Source organism: Ranitomeya variabilis, chromosome 2 (genome assembly GCF_051348905.1).
Source record: "Ranitomeya variabilis isolate aRanVar5 chromosome 2, aRanVar5.hap1, whole genome shotgun sequence".
NCBI classification, from domain to species: domain Eukaryota; kingdom Metazoa; phylum Chordata; class Amphibia; order Anura; family Dendrobatidae; genus Ranitomeya; species Ranitomeya variabilis.
In genome coordinates, this window is record NC_135233.1 from 335,019,544 (window position 1) to 335,044,270 (window position 24,727).

Here is a 24,727-nt window from a genome sequence, read left to right on the forward strand (position 1 = left end):
AACCAGGGTAAACATCGGGTTACTAAGCGCGGCCCTGCGCTTAGTAACCCGATGTTTACCCTGGTTACCAGTGAAGACATCGCTGGATCGGTGTCACACACACCGATTCAGCGATGTCAGCGGGGCCTCAACGACCAAAAAAAGGTCCAGGCCATTCTGACACGACCAGCGATCTCGCAGCAGGGGCCTGATCGCTGGTACGTGTCACACATAGCGAGATCGCTATGGAGGTCGCTGTTGCGTCACAAAACTTGTGACTCAGCAGCGATCTCGCTAGCGATCTCGCTATGTGAGACGGGGCCTTTACACTAGAAGTACAGCAGATGAAAGACACCATGATTATTTCCCTTTTAAATCAGTAACTACCCAGCAGTGCTCAAAAAGGGCAGCAACGAGTGGCCCATAGGTGATCTCCATGGATGAATTGAGCCAAAAAAACGTATCTACCACATGGCATGAAGGTCAATTACCTCACTATGCACAAAAATATTAGAACTGATGTGCAGAAAAAAAAAAGTCAACAGTTTTCAGTGAATGAAAAATTTGGCTGTAACAAAAGGTATTTTGTTACTAAAAGAGCTGCAGAGCGGTACAATAGTGGGTGCCTACAGGTAAAAGTGGATCATGGTGGAGAGTAAAGTTGACAATATGTTCGGATTCAGTAGCTGAATATGAATTTGCTATATCAATGCCTTATTGTTACCCTATTCGTGTCAAATTTATGTTTGATGATCGGTTCCGAACTTATTTGGTAATTTCCACTCATTGACTCCAATGATGTTCGGCTGTGTTTGACTAATATTGCAAAAACAATATTCGCCACCGATCGTAATCGGAACTGAATTCTGAAAAATTCGCTCAAGTCTAGTGAAGAGTCCTTGCAAAATAGAGGCTACATGTCAGCAAATGGAATTGAGTTTTTGATTCAGGATTAATGGTGTCTTCCCTGCTGACAAATGCAGGCAGATACTTATTCATCATGTTACAACATTAGGAACGCTGCTGATTGGCTCCAAATTTATTCTGCAGCAGAACAATGACACCAAACATACAGTCTGGGTAAAAAACAGTGAGTCCTGGAAGTGATGGCATGGCCCCCACAGAACCCTGATCTCAACATAAAGTCTGGAATTGCATGAAGAGATGGAAGGATTTGCATGAGCCTACATCCACAGAAGATCGGTAGTGAGGGCTCTAAATTTTTGGAACAACCTCCCTGCTGAGTTGCTTCAAAAACTTGTTTGCAACTATACCTAGAAAAACTGGTGTTGTTTTGAAGGCAAAGGGTGGTTACTGCAAGTATTGATTTGTTACCCAATATTATTTGCAGTTGTTTTTATATTTTAAAAGAAACCTGACAGCTGATACATCTTGCCCAATCCACAGGCAGCATGTATCAGATGCTGTATCATGATTTCAGCAATACATGTCTAGCTCTAAAATGCTGTGGTGTTTCAGAGAAAAACATAGTTTTATTGCCGCTGGTGACCGAGCCGCATGGAAGACAAACCTTGTCCGCTCTTTTGGAGTGACAGGCCTCTCCCTATACATGCATGCAATGGAAAGACCTGTCACTTCAGGGAAGCAGGCGGGAGGAGATGCCAGGTACCAAGCCACATGAGAGACTAGTTGGAGAGTGACATCTCTGCGTGCAGATGTAGGGAGAGATTGGTCACTCATGGAGAGCGGGCGGGGAGAAGCCGCCGAGGACTCGCCTGTCCAACTAGTCTCCCATACGACTCAGTTCCCGGTGGCTGTTAAACTATGTTTTTCTGTAAAACGCAGCAACATTTCAGAGCTAAACACACATGGCTGAAATCATAAAGCCAGTGTCTGATACATGCTGCCCATGGATGAGGCAGCATGTAACAGCTGTCACGTTCCCTTCAAAGGACATCCATTCATAACATCCTATACAGCCATAAAATGTAATGCTAGTATTATTGCCTCCTGCTGTTAAAGGGGGAATTCTTCGCGAACATAAGCTCTCCCTATTTATACAAAACTAAAAAAAAAAAATTGCATAACCACAGGGATGCTTTTAAAATATGCTGAGCCACAATCGGTCCCCTTATGACCCAGTGAATCAAGCGCAGGCCTCTGTTGGTCTGCAATAAGACCAGAAGCCATGACGTCCAGTTCTTGGTTAGCTTACTGTTGCTGCTGAGGCTTGTGACTGACTACAGCGTGTCAACAGATGTGCCGTTTCAGTCACCAAACTGTTGCAGCCAGTAATTGGCCTCAACAGTTGAAAGAAGAGAGACATCCTGACTTTTGGTCCCACAGACCACCAGAGCAACCTCCACTGTACACACCAGAGTAAGAGCAGGCAAGAATCGCCCATTTTATCATTTTAAAAGCATTCCTGCAGTTGTATTTTTTTTTAACCTTTAACATGTCATACAACCCTTCCCCATGCTTCTTATAATAGTAAGTAGAGTGGAGAAAAAAAAGATTTGCAGGACCCCCACATCCATGACCACTAGACCAGACCTCGGCAAGCATCCTACTACTAGTGGCATGCCCGGAGCATCTGCTGACAAGTAGGACTTGTGACATCAATACGTTGCGGCGCAATGCAAGCATAATATCACAAGTGTCTACTAATCAGAAAATAAAGAGAAAACAGAGTCACTCCTCCATGTGTGGATCAATGGATTAAACAAAGAGGTGAGTTGTTACAAAAACGATTAACTGGGAAGGTTGAGCAAGACCGGCACAATGCTGAGGAGCGTGATGAGGATTCACCGGTGACTGGCTGCAGCTCCAACCGCTGGCTCCAAGACCCACAGGTTTCAGGAATAGAGGAATCAATATTGTAGAGATAAAAGTTAGAAACTCTGCACTTTCATTTCTACTAATAAGAAAATTAGCCCTGGGGTAGTGGGAGGTTTGCAGTGCTCTGGCCCGATGGCCACAGTCTATGGACAGGGTCCTGCGAATCTTCTTGACAAGCTCAATTAACCAAAAAGCATTATTTCTTTAGTTATTCATTGGTTCTGGCTTTCTTGTATATCCTAGTACAGGTCTTAATTACTTCAGTTTGGTTTTTAGTTTTTGCTCTGGACATAGTGAAGTAAAACTAAAATTGATTAAAAAATAATATACAAAATAATAATAAAAAAAAAATAAAAAAATCACACCAACAATTATTACAGGAACACAACATAATTCAATGTAATACAAATTATATTATAATTATTATTTTTTAATTAAAACATTACAAAAATAGAAAAGTCTAAGTTCACAGAGTTCTGAAGCAGATTATAACTTCCTGAGAAAATGACTGCCGGTACGTCAAAAACCTTATTGCAAATAAAGTTCTGCTGCTTCTCCATAAATAAATAATACAGTTCATGACAAGAAAATATTCACTTATTCACAAAAACTAGGTCCCGGATGGGTCCCCTGACATCACTTTATAGAGGATTTCTTCTCTCACGCCTGATTGTTGCTCTTAGAAATAGAATGCTGAAATAATGAATGGCCAAGCTGGAATGCAGGTATGAGTTTCAGCCATAGTTGGGTTATTCATCCTTAACCTTCCCAACTGTTTTTAGCTATTTGTCTCTAATTCACAACTATCTTGTTGGTATATAAGACATAATATAAGTTCTTTGTTGGATAAAAAAAAATCTCTGTATAAACGCATGTTATACCCTTTGGTGCCATTATACAAACATGGGCGTACAAAAGTGGCAACGTAATGGCTAGCTTACCCTGTATTCTTGCTCTAGTAACGTATGAGGAGCATTAGTGCTGTTGAGAAAAAGAGGGGTGCCAATAATCGTCTTATTTCCCCTTCATCAATGAAAACTTGTTAAAGGTGTTCAGAATTTTACAGAAGGATGGTAATCTTCATGAAGAACAACGAGGAATCCATACTCCTGACCATTAACGTCTACAGTCTTTAATGGAGTGCATTACTGTAGACTATGAATCCCAAAGATCCTTGTCTCTGTTTTTCAACACTCACGCACTGCGGCCTCAATCGGTCACATCGTCTGTGTTTAAAGTTCGGCTGTCATAAGGTGTAAACAATAGGACAGGAATAGAACGCATCTTCACATTTTTCCATTTGAAGTCTTATTCAATTAGAGTAGATAATGGTGAAGATTCTAGTAACGACACCACGCAGACTTCCTCTTTCTTGGGCTCGTTGTATACCGGTTTCCCATACTGTAACCAATACTGTGGAGATGGAGAAGTAAAGGATAAAAGTCCATATAAATATTAAAAAAAATACACATCTAACTGTCATATAAAAGCAGTGGGGTTTGCAAAGCAGGAGGAAGTTGGCAACGGTTCCTAAAATTTTCCATTTCGTAACATGATATGAGACTTTATAAGAAAATGACTTGAGTCATTATGTTCAGATCTGTCCACACCAGGTATGTGAGAAAAATTCAGCATCTGTTTGTTTTCTGTCTCCAGGCTGCAGTGGCCAAAAATGTTTAGGATTTCCTCATCTACCAGTGTTCGTCGCATGAACGCAGAGAAAAGTAAACACTAAAACTATTATTCATCTGCAGTAACCCGGGAAAATTGTTAACAGTAATGGCAAAATCTGTAAATGTCATTTGTCGTAACATTTACATTGGACACTACACTCACGACACCATACTTGCAACTTTAAATTCCAAATTAGGGTCCACTCCCTTGGAAAACACTTTATACACATTTTTTAATAACCTGTACCCATTTTCTGGCCCGGATTATAAGGGTATGTGCCCATGCTGTGGATTTTGCTGCGGATCTGCAGCGGTTTTGACGCTGCGGATTCGCAGCTGTTTTCCATGAGTTTACAGTACCATGTAAACCTATGGAAAACAAAATACGCAGTGCACATGCTGCGGAAAAAAAAAGCGCGGAAATGCTGCGTTGTTTATTCCGCAGCATGTCAATTCTTTGTGCGGATTCCACTGCGGTTTACACCTGCTCCTCAATAGGAATCCGCATAAAAACAGCGGTAATTCCGCAGTAAATCCGCAGTGCGGTTTACCGGCGGATTTACAAAAACAGGTGCGGAAAAATCCGCAGAGATCCCACCTACGTGTGCCCATACCCTAAGTTTGTAAGTCTATTCGTCTGGACAGGGGGAACTGATGTAATAGAAATTTAATTAAGATTAGAGTTACAACTTTGCAAACCAGCAGTCAGTCATTGGAATTTTTCAAAATTTAAAAAATAAAAATGGGCATACTTTTATTACGGCAAATAAATGGATCTCTTATAACGATCAATTAAAGTTTTCCAATGTCTCCGTAAAAAATATTGTCTGTCCCTGATGTTTTGGTAAGCTGTCCAGAAAAAATAAAGACTCAAGTTGTCAACCATGGATACACATTCTCCAGAAGAGACAAAGAAAACACTTCATAGGTTTATAAGGATTTAAAATCCAAGATTGTTTTTTTGAATTACAGAACTTGTTTTATTTTACACATTATTTTGTAGCTTCTATTTACACTATATTACCAGAATCTATATCTGTATATGACAACTGGTTTTTTTTTTGCCTTCAATGGAGTGTTCTTTTATGAATCTAGTACAGTAATATACACGTTATTTTATAAAACTAACCTAAAACTAGAGTTGAGCGAATATGTTCGGAATCATTTGTCGAATCTGAATTTGCCATATTCATGCCATGTTGGCACCCTATTAGTGCCGAATTTATGTGTGATTATTGATTCTGAACATACTCTTTCATTTCTACTCTCATTGACGCCAATGACGTTCGGCGAATATTGCAAAAACAATATTCGCTGCCGATCATAATTGGACCGAATTTTGGAAAATTTGCTCAACTCTACCCAAAACACATCACCCTGTATCGCCACCCTTTTTACATATTGCTCAGGTCTTCATGTGGGTGTTAATGTTGTACAAAGTATTTTTAAGAATTCATTATTTTTACAGCTTCCTAACACTTCACCCTCCTTCACTTGCACGACATGTTCTTAATCATTCCCCTTCCTTTAAGAAACATATTTCCACTGCAGACCGGAAGCTTATTAATAGAACAATCAGACACTCACAGTTTTTGGTTATTTTTACACATGACAGACACTTTATATTACTATGTGTTATTCTTTTCTCTTCACCTATTCGGTGTTCTACTAGCCTTTATCAAATAAAAATCAATTCTTGAACCTTTTTTTCTTTTCTTTGGCATATCATGTTATATTTTCATACATCTGAGTTTTACAGACACAACAAAACCAAAATACTTTTTATATCTTTTCATCAGGGTACTGATTTAACCTTTTAGCTATTATTTATTTAATATTTAAAACTTTTTTCTTTCATCTTTACTTTTATTTTTTAGTCCTGTTAAAGAACAACTTCAGCAAGTTTTTTTTTATTTTAGATTAGTGGCACCACTCCATGTTACCTGACCCTACTCTTATATTAACCAGCCTCCTCCTTCAGCTCTTCCTGACATCGCTTGGATCCTACGTCGCCATCTTGTAATCGCAACTTCTGACTGACCGAAAATCAGAGGTAACAATCACAAACTCTCAATGTAAGTCTATAAGAGCTTTGTTCTGGTCACGTTCTGGCTCTCACAGACTAACACGGAGTTGCGACCTCCGGCTCGCTCCAGCAAACACTGGAGCGATCCAACAAATCACAAACAGCTGTAGATCGACCCAGCTGAACTGATAAAAGATGAGCATGGTGGCTGATAAGTATGAGACTAGGGGCAGGGATCTTATGTTAGCAGCACCACTCAAGCCCTGCATTAAAAAAAATAAATGCTGGAGTGGTGCTTTAAGGGTCTTGACCCTTCCATTCTTTGATCCGTCACTCTCAAAACTGCAGAATATAATATGAATGAAATTATCTTATGACGCCCAGCCGGATACTGATGTCACAAGAAAACTACGAAACTAGCAAATGAAGGCCTTCCCCAAGCTCCTGACTGCCAGTGTAACCCATCAGGAAGACTGATGGAAGCTGGAGCCAAAGTACACCGTAGCATGCCATTTAAATGCCATGGTCAGTGATTAACAGCTGAATTTAAAAGGTGAAGCAGTAACAATCGGAGCAAGCTCCAGTTGCTGCTGTTAGAGACAGTTACCACCTGTGTAACCCAGCCAGCATCTGTCGGTTATATAGCGAGTTCTGCGCATGAGCCCGCATTATACACCTCTCACATGACCTGTGATAAAAATATACATCACAGGAAATTAACGGAGTCATTCGATGAAGTCTGTAGGATAAAAATAATGTGTATCTATTTTTTTTTTACTTTTGTAGGTATTCCTTTTTAATTTTCACAACATTCTGGGGGCAGCCATATTGGAGACATACACTTTCTTCCTTTATCTGAAACATAAACAGTGTGGCAGGGCTCGTGTGCTTTTTATAACTGAAATAGGTAAAAGTAAATTGTCAAGAAAGTTTACATTGACTGTAACAGTCTCTCTAAAATTATGACACACCGTACACTGCCTCAAAGATTAGGCATTGAATAGAGATTTATGGAGAGTGGGGCTCATCTTTGAGTATCTCGACACTAACCTTATTTATCTACACTTTTAGCAGTACAACAGAGCTGCCACTTCTTATTATTAGTCCATGCAGTTATGCCGAAATTACTATGCTGACACTGACCCAGGCTACACAGTAAAGCTGAACAGTGATAAGCATATTACAGGAAGCATCAGTTCAGTGTCATTGGTCTAGAGACTGTAATGAAAGTTGGAATATTTTAGGATTTAAAAAAATAAAATGCCAACATGTTTCAAAGAAACAGTCTATACATATTCTGATCGTATATGAGCTAAGGCCACCAGCATCAGGGGCTTATCTACACCATTCTGTAATGGTAAAAAACAAAAGGGTTGAATCAGAAAAAATAGGGGTATCCACATGTCAAATGACATTCTAATTAAACCAAGTGGTACCTACACCTATTTAACCATTTTAATGGACATAGTAATAGTTCAGTACAAAATTGCATGAAAATCCGATGAAAAAAACGTACTGAAGAACCAAATATATAAAAAACAAATTTTATTAGAGAAAAAAACAAAAAAACAACATGACACAAAAATTACAAAAACCTGATAAGCATTAAAAAGTGGGAAACCAAAAAGCGGCATAAGAACCCACCATGTTGTAAAGAGGCACTACAAAAAAGCCTAGATAGCCCAATGGGATGCACATAGTAAATCTATAAACATTACTGCAAAGTATATCAGAACCTAAAAGGATTCTAAAAGCAGATAGCTAATAACGATGTGCAAGTAATTACCTCTGGTGGGTGCTAAACGCCTGCCCCTACGCACGTTTCGGCAATCAGCCTTCTTCTGGGGGTCCAAGATTAACATGCAAAGTCACATTGTTTATGACTTTACCTAAACACTTTAGAAATGTTTGCTGTGTGGTACCAGACATTTGAGAAAACTGTGAATATAGGGGACGCATTTCCTGCCCAAGTTATAAAACCTCCTAAACCTGGGAAGCGATCTTAGCGAATGCAGCTGAACAAATGGCAAGGCTTTCATTGTTCACAACTGAGCGTTTTTTGTTTAAAATGGGGACAATAAAAGGCAATTTATGCATGCATCCAATCCACAATGGTGGCAGAATATGTAGAGAAAAATACGTCATTTCTGTTGCATCACTTTATTTTTCACATTTGAGCCACTTGTAATTTGATGTCTCCTTTGTAACTCTGGATGGTCACTCTTGTTTCCGAAAACGATTTAATTGTAAAAGAGTAAATCTGTAAAATAATTAACTGCGGTCTACACAAAGCCTTGAGAAAATGTCTGAATACTCAAAATGGTCTTAGGCTGAGTGCAGATGGTTCTGTCTTTATTCCGTTATCGCACTTTGGATGCAATAAAGTAAATGATTTTTATCACTAGTGACGTGATACCATTTCTACATTCAGAGTCTACAAACAACATCAACACGTATGTACACCCTTCCACTTATGTCTATGAAAACAAATTACCGTATTTACCTGAATGTCTTTTGATATAACTTTACTAGGGTCGGGAACCTGGGGGCACATAATGATCAGCACTCTAAAAAATAAATATTATAGACAATGGACAAATTAGATAAAATTTTTTTGCATTAAAACAACACAAAAACAAACATATGACATACTACCTACATACAGAAAAGGCCAATTTTTACATTCAGAGAATTTTTTAATGTACAACTAGGGAGTTTGAAGGAAACAGAAAATGGAGTCCCCATTTTATCCAAAACAGTGCCACTCTTGTCCTTGTGCTGAATTTGCTAATGTAGTTTAGTTCAAGTCATTTAAAAGAGAATGAATGGCAATACAGCAAACAAAATTAAAGAGTAACTAAACTTTTTTTTCTTTTTATACTTTATTAACAGATTGGGCTGTTATCTGATTATTTGTGTGAAATGTCATGCTGCTAACACAGGTTTAATGGCTGGATTTCATCTTCAGAATCTGCCTACCCTTTTTACATTTGAAGATTCATACTTTTGTAACACCCCTTTAGGGCTACCACGGTACACTGGGTGTTATGGGGGGTCTCACCTCTCCAGGGCACAGTGCCTCCACCCGAATCTTGATTGGAGCTCTCTCTGGGACTGCGGAAGGACTATTATCTTCTGCCAGGGGCTGACTCGAGAAGCCCCTGCCACACTCAGTACACACTCACAGGGATCAGGAGTAAAACAGTTTAACAGGTTTATTGCTATGCAGCATAAATGAGATGGATTTAAAAGAATAACATGCAATACAAGTAACTGTGCTCTGTCAAAGTCATATACACATCACACTCTAATTCTACTTCAACCCTGCAAGTATAACGTAGCAGGTTTTTTTTTGTTTCTTCTGGTTTAACTCAGTCCAAACTTTGGGGCCCAGTTGCCGCGGATGTTGGCGCGCAAATTAGAACAGTTGGTGCACTTAGACGAATATTAATGGCAAAAGTCTAGGCTGTAATGTACTCACTGTAAATAGCGCTGGTAGGACCACAAGTCTCAAAAGGGCACTCACTGCACGTCTCCAACGGTCGGATGGTTCTCTGGACGCCAGCTGGGGGCGGCCGGATTCAGTCCTTTATACGGTGGGAGTGCCGGCAGAACTCTCCAAGTTCTTGATGCAACTTGCTCCAGAGGGTAAAACAAAGCCGCTCTCTCTCCAGCAGCGCGGGTATATCCGAGGGGACAGCAACCCTGCAGCGTGGTGCGATGCAAGTCCACCGTGCTCAGTCTCTCCCAGCAAGATGCCACGCTCTTTTCTTTCTCTGAATTCTTGCTTTCACTTTCTGCCCAGCTCCTCCCTCCAAGTCCCTCCTCATCCAATCCAGGCTGTGTCATCTGACTGAAACAAGGATCCCTGGGAATTGTAGTCCAAGGGTCCTTGGGAATTGTAGTCCACTGCAGCTCAGAGGAAAATCTGCTAATGTCTGTAAGTCCCTGTTTAACAGCAGCTGCAAAGCTCTTCTTAGTGTCTGTAAATCCCAGTATACCAGTAGCTGCCCTGACAGTTCCCAGTGCAGGCGTTACATTCTCCCCCTGGTGAGCATCCTGACTAACACCAAATTTACATGCACACAAACCACCTCCTGGACACATGGGAGATACTGGGAAATAAGGCCAAACAGAATTTGAATTAAAGTGTATTAGCCTGTGGACCTCAGTGGTATGTCCCATTCTATCATAGGTCAGCATCATGGGTGGCCTAGTGTCCCGTTTGGGACGAGTGTGTACTGAGGGGGCCCCCTCCTCAGCCCCCGATTCTTGTCTGTCAAGAACGGGCTCCTCCAGGTGGATCTCTTCATTTAATATATGTCCCTCTTCTGAACTCTCCCCCAATGGTGGGCAGAGCGCACTCGCCTCCTGACAAATGTCCCTTTTTAGTGCTTCCACTTCAGGAGTCTGGTTTTCAGGGCCCCCGCCTATGGGGCATGGGTCCTCAGTCCATCTGTAGCTCCATTGACCGTCGGGTCCCCATTCATCCCCGGACTCGCTGTCACTTCCTCCTGAAGCAACTCCAGGCTGGGGTGGTTGTTGACACCTACGACTTCTCCTATTGCATGGAAAGGTTGTATGACCTCCTTGGGCTGGCAATGGCGGTAACGGGATGTTTTTCCCACAGGCAACAAATGATGTCGATGATAGGTTTTGACAGCGCCACCCCCTTTCTCGGGCTTCACTCTGTAGGCCGGGACACCAGGCAGCTTCTCCATCACCACATAAGGGTGAGGACACCACCGATCAGCAAGCTTGTGCTTCCCAGGAAGACCTAGAAGTTGGATAAGGACTCTATCTCCAGGCAGTAAAACTTGTTCCCGAACTCTACAGTTGTAGCGAGTCTTATTGCGCTTCCCTGATCGACCAGAGGCCTGCTCTGCCAATCTGTAAGCTTTTTTTCAAATCTTCTTTTAGCTGGGACACATATTTTAAGTAGGTCTTCCCATTAGAATTGTCAAAGGCAAACACCACAGCAAAGCTAACACAGCGCAGCAAAGTTAACAGCACAGCAGAGCCAACACAGCAAAGCTAACACAGCACAGCAAAGCTAACACAGCACAGCAAAGCTAACACCACAGCAAAGCTAACAACACAGCAGAGCTAAAAGTACAGCAGAGCTAACAATTAAATAGATCTAACCATACAGCAGAGCTAACAAAATACAGCAGAGCTAACACAATGCAACAAATGTGAAGTTAGTCTCATTACAAAAACACACAGTGCTTCAGCTTCCATCACAGTGTCAGCCAGTGTGGAGAAAAGGCAGAGCAGCACAGCGGACAGCTCCATGAGAGGACAACTGCAAATGTGTTTGATCAACTTCCTATGCCCTAAATGCACATAAAGACGGCTTAGCAGGATTGATCCTACTGGCAGACTCCCTTTTATGTGTAGTAGAGGTGGAATCGATGACCCCTCCACCAGTGCCAGGTATGCATATATATAGATATATATCTGTGCAATGTGATCAGACATAATTCGGAGTAGCTGCGGCAACATCCCAAATTTTCTTCCCCCAGTTAATTCACACCAATTATCAGACACTCGGCCTCTATAACATTAGCAACAGCAGCAACAGCATTTGGAGTTTCTTTTGTGAGATGGGAGCTGCTAATGACGAGATGAAATCTGAGTAAGTGCTCAGAATGGAAGAACCAAGATGGTGTTCAAGCTTCCACTCCTGTGAAGACAAGGTGTGCAATCGAACAACAGAGAGACGTCGCGGCCAGATTGGAGCACTTTGTGCCCTTAACATCTCTAGGAATCTGGAGAACATCTACAGAATGAGGTGTCTCACTATGCCACCCTCCACACAGAGTAATCCAGAGGACTCGGATGGGAACGTTGATAAGATGCTGCCTGACCAAAATATACTGCAAGATGGAAAGGTGCAGGAGGTTACTTCTCACCCAAGAAAATCTACCCTCCAAGATGCAATGGGTGCTATAAAAGTTGCTTTGTAGAGGATATTCTGTTGTTCCTGGGAGTTTGCTTCCTCTGATGATTCAGGCTAAAACCCATAATTAAAAAAACAAACAAACAAAAAACTTTGGCATGTCATGCTTGAGTCGGGAAAGCCATGGTTCGTCCGTTCATTTCGGTTCTTCCCGGGACCGATTGGCATGGGCGTCTGAAGCAGCCTCCACTGGAATAAGTCTTCCTTACTATTATTAACTACAGACCATTTAACCCTGAAAGTCTTCCTTACTATTATTAACTACAGACCATTTAACCCTGACTTATTAACAAGACAGTTGAAAGTAGTAACCTCATTTCAATACTTGGAGTTCAAATTAATGAAAAGCTCTGGAATACGAATCACTCAATATCGCAGGCTATTGGCCTAATATTTTAGTACACTGATAGTATTGGTGAAATTAATAAATGGATCTACTGAGTATAGAGTGAGCTAATAAATGTTCATCAGTAATGAGAGAACATGCTCAGATAAGGTGTTATCCTATCATGCTCGTGTGCTAACAGTGTCTTCAGCGTGCTTGAAAAATATGTTCGAGTCCTCATGCCTGCATGTCTCGTCGAAGTTCGACAACTGCAACACATGCAGGGTTTTTCCTAATAAAGAAGAAATCCCTGGATGTGTTATGGCTGTCGATCAGCCGTGAGACTTGCAGCAGCGGGTATTCGAACATGTTTCTCGAGAACGCCAAAGACACTCTGTTAGCACACAATCACATTCGCTCATCACTACTGTTCATACATTTATAGTTCCTTTTTTTTTTTTTTTTTTTTTTAAGGGTCATTTTATCTTTTGAGGGGATGGGAGGAATGTACGGCAGGAGAACAAATGTTTATTTTGTGACAGGAGCAGATGAGGCAGGTTCTGGTCGTTGCACTTGTGAATGTACAGGCAGCGATGTCACTGATCAGCTCTGCTAGACTACAGTACCCTGACCTGTCTGCAGACCAACCACTCCCCTACTGTGTGCTGTGATTACAGGGATAGAGAGTAGAAATCTTCAAACGTAGCAAGAGAACGCAACTCCTACAAAAGATGAAATCCTGCCATTATACCTGTGCAGCAGCACGGCATTTCACACACGACTGTCGAATGGGTAATGAACAACATTACAAAATCTCTTAATTTTTCATTTGGTAATCAATTATGGAAATAAAAAAATATGCTTTAAAATGGTCAAGAGTGGCATGGTTTCTAAACTAATATCCCCATTTGTTTTTCTGGAGAACTATTTGAAATGTTGTTTTCTTTTCTAGGTTGATAATGAAAATGTAATGAATTTTCTCTAGTAATATCCTCTAAGACTTAGAATGATTTACCTTTTGATATTCATAAGTAAAATGACTGTAACCAAGATGATTACTACTGGAACCAGGAGAAGTAAAAATATAAATGTGATTCCACCTTTATCACCTAGAAGAAACAAAATGGCTAGATTAGTCAACTAAAATACAGCCTTTACAGTGTGAGTACGTTTATTTCTCAGTATTAAATGACCCAAGCCAGAACTTATTAGGAAATCAAATAACTCACATGGACTCAAGATTCATTCCCAGTGTTGTGCCGAAGGCCCTTCTATGAATACTGTGGAACATTTCTGAAAACAATTTCATGCTGCTGTTTGGCTAAGTTTAGACTTCCACGTGAACATTCTGTTTTGAGGAACAGACAAACGGAATTTATATCCAAAATGTATCAGCTGCATAACTGATGCAAACAAAGTGGAGAGACCCCACTGATTATTATGGGGTCCCCCTGGGTTCTGTTAAGTGTTAGTGTGACACAATGTATTTTTTCTTCCGTTCTAAAAATGGACACTAAATAAAACCCAAATTCCATAATACTGGAATTAATTGGCTCCCTCTGCTTCCGTTTACATCAGCTATAAAACAGATCACTGTTGGACATTCATTCCTTTTGTCTGTTCTTGAAAACAGAATGTGTGAACATAGCCTTACATACACTTGAGTTCCAAACATTAGGACAATATAAGCCCTGTTCCACCTGGCAATGTCCCCAAAACTGCCAGAAATTACCGCTTTACTGCATCACTAACATGTTTGCCTCAAGCAAAACGTCTCAGTATTTAGTGCAAATATCACTTTTTATACTTTGATGATTGCCCCACATACCTTGTGTTTTAGTCATAGTGGTGGGCAGCTCTAGATTTACAGTCACAGTCTATCAAATGCGTTTTGAAATTCTCCACATCCATCTACTAGCATTCCTTCCCGTCACTGCTCGCTACGTTACTGCAATCTGCCAGCAGATCCCGCGCTTGCGCAATGGCTTTCCGACCATGCGCACTGAATCTGGGTGTACGTTCCAGCTTCAAATCCTATGTGCGCATGCTCCGGAGCCACTGAGTGTCAGCGTGGTAAGCGGGAAGACAGGCGCGCATAGCGTGTGTACTCAATAACTGTCATGTGGCCACTGACGCTCAGTAGCTCAGTGCGCATGCGCACATAGGATATAAAACTGGGACGTACACCGACGTACAAAATAGCAGTAGTTGCTTACTTTCACATTGTACTAATTTAGGAGAATTTCCCCCCAAATATAAATGTATCCTTATGCAGAAGAAATAAGAGAAAAAAACACTTCAACAATTACATTTGCAATCACAATGGATTAGGAAACAAAAAATATTATTTCTCTGTACCCGGCAATGTTTTTTCTTCACTCCATTCACTCCAGAAGAAATTCTCATTTTTTTGGAGTTCATTCTGTAAGCCGAAAGCGCTATGATGTAACTTGACTCGGACTTTAGCCGTGTACGTAACATCGGGCAGTGCATTAGGAATTTCCTTACTGTTACCTGAATCAATCTAAAAATGATATCACCATTTATTATAATATTAAATATTAATACTCATTTGCACATAGAAACACGAGAAGCAATGAAATGAAACTGAAAGGGAGAAGATACAGATTAGATATTAGAAAAAGCTTTTTGACAGTGAGGGTGATCAACGAGTGGAACAGGTTGCCACGAGAGGTGGTGACTAGTGTTGAGCGATACCGTCCGATACTTGAAAGTATCGGTATCGGAAAGTATCGGCCGATACCGGCAAAGTATCGGATCTAATCCGATACCGATACCCGATACCAATACAAGTCAATGGGACTCAAGTATCGGACGGTATCCCTGATGGTTCCCAGGGTCTGAAGGAGAGGAAACTCTCCTTCAGGCCCTGGGATCCATATTAATGTGTAAAATAAAGAATTAAAATAAAAAATATTGTTATACTCACCTCTCCGACGCAGCCTGGAACTTACCGAGGGAACCGGGAGCCTTCTTTGCTTAAAATGCGCGCTTTTACTTCCTTCCGCGACGTCACGGCTTCTGATTGGTCGCGTGCCGCCCATGTGGCCGCGACGCGACCAATCACAGCAAGCCGTGACGTAATTTTCAGGTCCTCAATGCCTAATTCTAGGCATTCAGGATTTTAAAATTACGATCCGGCTTGTGATTGGTCGCGTCGCGGTCACATGGGCGACGCGACCAATCACAAGCCGTGACATCACGGGAGGCAGGAAACACGTGCATTTTTAAAATTACGTCACGGCTTGTGATTGGTTACGTGCCGCCCATGTGACCGCGACGCGACCAATCACAGCAAGCCGTGACGTAATTTCAGGTCCTGAATGCAGAAATAGACATCAGGACCTGAAATTACGTCACGGCTTGCTGTGATTGGTCGCGTCGCGGTCACATGGGCGGCACGCAACCAATCACAAGCCGTGACGTAATTTTAAAAATGCGCGCGTTTCTTGCCTCCCGTGACGTCACGGCTTGTGATTGGTCGCGTCGCCCATGTGACCGCGACGCGACCAATCACAAGCCGGATCGTAATTTTAAAATCCTGAATGCCTAGAATTAGGCATTGAGGACCTGAAAATTACGTCACGGCTTGCTGTGATTGGTCGCGTCGCGGCCACATGGGCGGCACGCGACCAATCAGAAGCCGTGACGTCGCGGAAGGAAGTAAAAGCGCGCATTTTAAGCAAAGAAGGCTCCCGGTTCCCTCGGTAAGGTCCAGGCTGCGTCGGAGAGGTGAGTATAGCAATATTTTTTATTTTAATTCTTTGTTTTACACATTAATGTTGTTTCGATACTGATACCACAAAAGTATCGGATCTCGGTATCGGAATTCCGATACCCGCAAGTATCCCCCGATACCCGATACTTGCGGTATCGGAATGCTCAACACTAGTGGTGACTTCTCCTTCAATGGAAATCTTCAAACAGAGGCTGGGTAGACATCTGTCTGAGATGGTTTAGTGAATCCTGCTTTGAGCAGGGGGTTGGACACGATGACCCAGGAGATCCCTTCCATCTCTAACATTCTATGATTTCATGAGTCTGGAAAGTAATGATACGGCCCCACAGAGCCCTGGTCTCAGCATCATCCAGTCTGTCTAGGATTACATGAAAAGACAGAAGGATTTGCACAACTGACATACACAGAAGATCTGTGGTTAGTTCTCCAAGACGTTTGGAATAACGTGCCTGCTGAGTTCCATCAAAAACTGCACGCAAGTGTACATAGGATGCCATTTTGAAGGCAAAGGGTGGTCACCGAAATATTGATTTGATTTAGATTTCTTTTGTTTACTCACTTTGAATTTTGCTAATTGATAAAAATAAACTATTAAACACTTCTATGTTTGAAGGCATTCTTAGTTTATAGCATTTTTTTCCACACCTGCCTAAAACTTTTGCACAGTACTGCAGATGTCACAGAGCTTAAAAAAAGGTTTATTCACTAGGAAAGCAACAGTTTTTGTCCGTAGAGTACTTGAATGGTTTTACTGAAGCATAGAACACCCTGCTTATTTTTCCAAGTAAATGAGCGTTTGCAAATAATAATAAGTAAATTTAAAGTGGTTTTCCCACAAAATGACTTTACAGTATGTAAATGTTTTAGTATTTCCCCAAATGGTTAAAGGTGACCTATCAGCTTCTAAAAGATCTGTTAAAGGAAATACTTACACTCCCTGTTTATTAAGGAATTCTGTTTTTTACGGTTTTGCTGTTATTTCCTCTAGGAAATGCATGACTAAATTGAAAACAGAGATTATTACCATTCTTCTTGTGTCTGTCCTCGCATAGTATGACCCTGTCAGTAAAGAATGGACATTATAGAGACACATCCCAAACTGGGAATGTATTTATACATTTCGAGGAAGCAAAACTGAGCGACAGCACAATATACAGTTCTAATAAAATCTACTTGAGAATAATTACGGTATATAAAAAAAGAATAGAAGTATTTAATAGAAGAGACATCAAGAGGGCTGTCAAGTCCCTTTCTAATGGAGTGTGGTCACTTCTACCAAGGGATCGGACAATTGGACGCATTCACGGGATCAGTCATAAAAAAAACTCTATATAAAATCTGTAAGTAATAAAGAAAAGAATAACTTCATACCTGATAAGAATCCCCATTTGATAAATTAAGTTGAACTTCATATTTATCTATATCAAATATACTCCAACTAACAAACAAACTATTATTCGGAGTCCTCTTCATCTCATGTATTACTGGAGCATTCAATTTTGCTGAAGTTTAAAAAAAATAAACAAATTATTACCAACAGCCTTATTCATCCTTCAAAGTTATTTATTTGCAATTTATCTTTTATAATAATCCACAAACCAACCAAGTTCCCAGCTGTCATGTACCGATACCAGGTAGCCAAGCATTATAGTTTTTTCAGATGCCTAAACTACCCTGTTATAGGTGAATACAATGGAAATTTTGAATGCACCCACGGTCTTGTGAGGCCAAGTAGAGAACGTATGAGAAGTCCAATTTCACATTGCATTGTTGACAGTTATCTTTTTTTTCTTTTAAAGAAAGGAAAATAAAATACTGTTGGGTACTTTTGAGGAGTCTGGTGGTGTGCCAGTTACTAAGGCAATGGGTAAACTGGTGACAGTAACATAAGATGGTTCACATTAGCTAAACTGGCTCTACCTATACTCACAATGGTACATTTATATTATTAAGCTGGTTTGATGCTACATGCATCTACTTTATAGGAGCATTAAAACTCACCTATCGTATTGATATCGTGGAAGTAAATGTAGGGTTTAACGTCGGGAGTTCTGTCTGTTACCACTGCCACGAGATAATTACATGCTTTGTAATCCTTCTCTAATCTGAATAGGCATCCAACTGGAATTCCACTCTGGTAAGTGTAAGTTTCACACGGCTCTCCTTTATCCAATAAGTCAAGAAACCTGAAATCCACAGCATAAGATTAATAAACTGGATTATCATTAACAAACCCTATAAAATTTCACATAATAATAATCACTTGGAATTTCGAAATTTCCCCGTAGCCCCTAAAAATATTCAAAAGGAAACAAACTGATCTCATTAAAAAAAAAAAAATGTTATTCAGCTGAAGATATGGGGTTAATCTGCAAGTTTATAGCAATCTAAACCTGCCCGATGCCTGCACTTAGACCCTGCTGCTGGGAGGAAATGACTTTTTGTTCCTCCCGGTAGCATCCGGCTTTCAGTCACAAGGGTGGCACTGACGCACTCTGTGTATAGAGCGCGGCAGCTGTAACCATGCCCCCAGCACTGACTGATAGCCAGACCAGATGCTGAGCTGCTGTCAGTCAGTGCGGGACGCGATTACAGCCGCCACACTCTATACGCAGAGAGGTAACTGAACCCACATCGGTGCCACCCCATGAATGAAAAACGAGCATTTTCGGGAGAAATAAAGTTAATTTACTCCCGGCAGCAGGGGTCTAAATGCTGGGCAGGTTCAGAACACTATTAACCCAACATCTGGAGGTTAATAGCGTTTTTTTTCACATGAACGATTCCCTTTAATCGTGACCTTGCTAGAATACAATCTGAATTGACCTCATATCTTGAAATGGAAACTTAAAGAGTTGTGCATGTTGAAAATAAACCCCCAAATTGTGACCAACTACCAATATGACTTGCACTACCTCTATAGCTATGGTAGATCTCCCTTTGTAGACACACCAGGGGTCAAGTGGTGTTCGATATACAGTTGTAATCAAAACTTCTGAGATTGACACAATTTTTATTTTTCAAAAAGTTTGATGCTTCGGTGTTTAGATGTTACTGTGGTTACTAAAGTACAATTATCAGCATTACCTTCATTTTAAAACTTATATTGGCAAATACATCAAGATTACAACTGCAGACCCTTATTTGTCAAGACTTCTGGAGCTAATTAAAATTTCTGTAGGTTTGGTTGGCCAACTGTTTTTTTGAGGATGGACCACGAGTTTTTAATGCGAGATTAAGATCTGGGTAATTACCTGGGGAAGGACCCAAAATCTCAATATTTTGATCACTGAGCCACTTAGTTAAAACTTTTGCCATGTGACATGGTGGATAAAGCATTGTTCTTCGCCAGATTGAACCTGAAATGTTGGAAGATGTTTCTCTTGGAGGATGCTTACATACTATTCTTTATTATGCAGATGTAGTCTCTTCATTTAATTCCAGATAGACTTGATGATGTTGTAAAGACCTCGCCCATAGCCTGGAAGAGGTCATTCACATAAAGTGACAAAAGCAGATTTCTCAACAATACCGCTTCTGATAGGAGACATACAGGTAAGACTTTTTTCAGCAGTCTATAACCTGTATGTCAATAATAATAGGTTAAGTAAGGCAAATGTGGTGACAGATTCCCTAGAATTGCTCCCTATACATATAAAACTCATGAGTCATGCATTGGCCGGCATTCTCAATATTCATGGCACTGCTTACTTCCTGATAAATTGTAAGGAGAATCCTCACATCTTTTTTAAAATGTTAATATACATATTACTCTGAAACCTGTGGCTTTGTCTGTACATGTCCCTCCGATATTCTGCCCAATACGTTAAGGTTTGCTCTTTATACAAGTGTTGCTCATGCTCTTGTGTTTTCACAGTGCACAAGCGCAAATGGTTGTTGGCGTTTCCAAGACAGATTAAGGTTCAGTCCATTCACAAGTGCAAAGTGGCTGAAATATCCTCTAGAAGCTGCTGCTTGGTTGCGTTCTATGGTGTCTGGAGAACATCGTATCACTACTGGTCCGTTCCGTAGATACAGTATGTCCCATTCGGTTTTCTGAACCCTGCACCTATACAGTTTCCAGTTTTTTTTCTACATCTAGATTAGGGATCTCAAAATCAGTAAATGGGCCACACGTCGAAAAAAATTCAAAGTAGATAAGCCATATTCCTTGCAGGACAAGATAACATTTTCAGTTATACCATTTATCTTCCCTGTGTGACCTTTTGTGTCTTGGTATAATAAATAAGTTACCGTAGATTTTTTTGCATGTTTATTTTTATGGTGTTGATAGTATGAACTATGGAACAGTTTTATAGCTTAGGTGGTTCCAGATGAAATGATGCCAAAAGTATATATCTTGGTTGTCTACTTTCGGTTTTGATATTGACACCTTAATGACCGAGCCAATTTTGACCTTAATGACCAAGCCAAATTTTACAATTCTGACGAGTGTTACTTTATAAGGTTACAACTCTGGAACGCTTCAACGTATCCCACTGATTCTGAGACTGTTTTTTCATGACATATTGGTGGCAAAATTTCTTTGATATAACTTGGGTTTATTTGTGAAAAAAACTGAAATTTGGCAAAAATGTGGAAAATGTTGTAATTTTCAAACTTTGAAATCTTATGCCCTTAAGTCAGAGAGATCTGTCACACAAAATAGTTAATAAATAAAATTTCCCACATGTCTACTTTACATCAGCACATTTTTTTAAATACATTTTTGGTTTGTTAAGAAGTTAGAAGGGTTAAAAGTTGACCAGCGATTTCTCATTTTTCCAACAAAATTTTCAAAACAATTTTTTAGAGACCGCATCACATTTGAAGTCACTTTGAGATGGCTTTATGACAGAAAATTCCCAAAAGTGACACCATTCTAAAAACTTCACCCCTCAAGGTGGTCAAAAACACATTCAAGAAGTTTATTAACCCTTCAGGTGCTTCACAAGAATTTTTGGAATGTGGAAAAAAAATAAACATTACATTTTTTTCACACAAAAAAACTCACTCTAGAGCAATTTTTTTTATTTTCACAAGGGTAACAGGAAAAAAAAAATCAACCACAAAATTTGTGCAATTTCTCATGAACATGCCAATACCCCATATGTGGGGGAAAAACACGGTTTGGGCGCAGGGCAGGGCTCAGAAGAGAAGGAGCGCCGTTTGAATTTTTAATACAAAATTTGCTGGATTAGCGGACCCCATGTTCCGTTTGGAGAGCCCCTGATGTGCCTAAACAGTGGAAATCCCCCCAAGTAACCCCATTTTGGAAACCACACCCCTAAAGGATTTTATCCAGGGATATAGTGAGCATTCTGAACCTACAGGTACAACAATTTGATAATATTAGGTAGTCATATTGAATGTCGTCATCAGTGTTGAGAACCAGTGCTCGCTACTCCAGTTTGCATTGGGTGCTCGGGTATGCACAAAATATTGCGGGTGCTCGAGTCCCTGCTACGCATGTTTCTCAGCTATTGGACACCCCCAAAAAAATGAGGCGGATCCGCAATACTTCGTGCATACCCGAGCACTTGATGCAAACTCGAGTAGCGAGAACTTGTGCTCAACACTAGCTGTCATATCGTAATTTTTCAGGGAAGAGAAGACACTGATCTGTCGACATGACATTGGCAGTAGCAGGTGAATCGCCAGCAAGAGTGGTATGTGACAGAAATCATCACCAGGCAGGTAGTTAACAAATAACTGCCTGTTCGTTCTTAAGGTACCTTCACACTGAACGATATCACTAGCGATCTGTGACGTTGCAGCGTCTTGGCTAGCGATATCGTTGAGTTTGACACGCAGCAGCGATCAGGATCCTGCTGTGCCATCGTTGGTCGGAGCAGAAAGTCCAGAACTTTATTTCGTCGCTGGATCTCCCGCTGTCATCGCTGGATCGGTGTGTGTGACGCCGATTCAGCGATGTCTTCACTGGTAACCAGGGTAAACATCGGGTTACTAAGCACAGGGCCGCGCTTAGTAACCCGATGTTTACCCTGGTTACCAGTGTAAATGTAAAAAAAAACCAAACACTACATACTTACATTCCGGTGTCTGTCCCCCGGCGCTGTGCTTTCCTGCACTGTCAGCGCCAGCCAGCCGTAAAGCAGATTACAGCGGTGACGTCACCGCTGTGCTTTCCGGCCGGCGCTCACAGTCAGTGCAGGAAAGCACAGCGCCGGGGGACAGACACCGGAATATAAGTATGTAGTGTTTGTTTTTTTTTACATTAGCACTCGTAACCAGGGTAAACATCGGGTTACTAAGGACGGCCCTGCGCTTAGTAACCTGATGTTTACCCTGGTTACCCGGGGACCGGCATCGTTGGTCGCTGGAGAGCTGTCTGCGTGACAGCTCTCCAGCAACCACACAACGACGAAACAGCGACGCTGCAGCGATCGGGCATCGTTGTCTAGATCGCTGCAGCATCGCTAAATGTGACGGTACCTTTAGGCTCACACGCATAATAAATTCCTGGATAAACCCTTTAACTTTTATTTGCCTCATCTCTGATCTAATGTCCTGCAATAGTTTTGTACTGCAGGATATTAGATCCGTCAATTTTACTGACTCGAAGGCTATTACTTGGTCTATGGTTGCGAAGCCAACTACAGGCACCGTGATCAGGTAGACCCCGCTCTCAAATAACCTTCCAAATACCAATGTCACTGCCAGCAATATATAAGGGGTTAAACAGCCTCGATCGGTGTGAATACTGATCATGGGTTTTACTACAAGGTGGCAGCTATGTTATACAGATGACTTCCACTGATGATGATGCCGGGCTCCCGTTGTGACATACATGTACGCCAGATGTCGGGAAGGGAGTTAAAAAAAAAATAAAAAAAATCCTCCTCTCAATATTCATCTATCACCAGCGATCCAGCAGTGCGTGCAAGAATGAGACCCCTCGTTTTGACACACTGCATTCTGACAAACTGTGCTCCGGTATAATGCCAATAAGCGGCGCTGGCGTGGTCCACATTCGGCCTGCTTTTTGATGTCCCGAGAGTGCTCTGAAAAGCTTCGGGGCCGCATGTGGCCCTCGTACAGTGTGTTTCAGACCCCTGATCTAGATAAAATCTTGGCTTTATATTTTCCCAAAAGGGGTTGTAAAGCAATAGAAAAATAGCACCACGGCTGTGAGCAGGAAGAGTATGATATTGCAGGCTAGTACCACCGACGTCAATGGAAAAAAAACATACTGGAAGAAGTTTCAGGAAGAAAATAACCATTTTCTTCACGTCAGTCATTCACTTTATAACAAATTTTGTAATATTTTGAATTGATAAGTAGGCTTACCAATTATTGCTTCATCACTGAGATAAACCAATTAATATTGTAATTGAAGGAATCACAGACCTGTCGACTGAAGCTTCCCTGAGTGGATTCATGTATAATTCCACAGACATAAGAAATCCACTTAGCCCAACATTATAACTCCATGGAAAAACCTGCATGCACAGTGAACGTGAAACGATACTGCGATCTTACTTACGGCGTTGGCTGCTTGTTTCCTACTGCAGGACACGTATTACCATCAGCGAGCCTACATGAAAATGGAAATAGTTACACAACCTCTTAAAAAAGCATAGAAAGTATTCATCTCACTTTCCTTGTTCCAGTTTCACACAACTATCATTTAATTCTTGTGTGAATTCGTTGCTGGTATCTCTATGGAGAGCGCTCAGGAGCAGGATTCGAAGTATATAGGGCGGGTGGCCACTGTACTATACAGCCGCCTCTCACCACAATGGGACAGCCCTTTATTACTTATGTATGAGCAAATCAGATTCTTCTGCCTTAAAATTTCATAATTTCTTAAACAACAATTATGTATCAAAAGTTACCTACCAGTAACGCAAGCTGTAGTTAACATTAGGTGGGTAAATTTCTCCAGGTTGCCAAGTACAATTCATATAGTTCTTATAGTACCAAACACAATTCATATTTCTCACCATAGTTCTTGGGTTGCCTGCAAATCATTGCAAACTGCTTGTTATATACACAGTAATGCATTAAACACAAAACATTCTTAAAGCTACATTGAAATAAAGAGTTAAATATGTAAAAAGTAAAACAAACAAACTATACTCTTCAACACTGAAATTGCAACACCAGAGAAAGAAAAGTCGTGGAATTATGGAAATCACATGATGGATAGGCAAGTTAATGATTTGAAAATGATGAAGGA

General features: G+C 40.9%; 1 protein-coding gene across 1 annotated transcript in view; it reads right to left on the reverse strand.

Moving 5' to 3' along the window:
* Positions 1 to 309: 309 nt before the first annotated feature.
* The window catches only part of LOC143805746 (interleukin-13 receptor subunit alpha-1-like), an 84,924-nt gene continuing 60,506 nt past the window's right edge, over positions 310 to 24,727 (reverse strand). Inside the window, exons 4-11 of the mRNA XM_077285362.1 lie at positions 24,388 to 24,508; positions 24,032 to 24,082; positions 18,526 to 18,710; positions 17,896 to 18,026; positions 15,123 to 15,288; positions 13,780 to 13,873; positions 8,981 to 9,044; positions 310 to 4,191 (exon numbers count right to left, since the gene is read on the reverse strand). Of these exons, the coding sequence (XP_077141477.1) occupies positions 4,087 to 4,191; positions 8,981 to 9,044; positions 13,780 to 13,873; positions 15,123 to 15,288; positions 17,896 to 18,026; positions 18,526 to 18,710; positions 24,032 to 24,082; positions 24,388 to 24,508 (917 nt within the window). The 3' untranslated portion in view covers positions 310 to 4,086. The remainder of the gene's footprint in view (positions 4,192 to 8,980; positions 9,045 to 13,779; positions 13,874 to 15,122; positions 15,289 to 17,895; positions 18,027 to 18,525; positions 18,711 to 24,031; positions 24,083 to 24,387; positions 24,509 to 24,727) is intronic.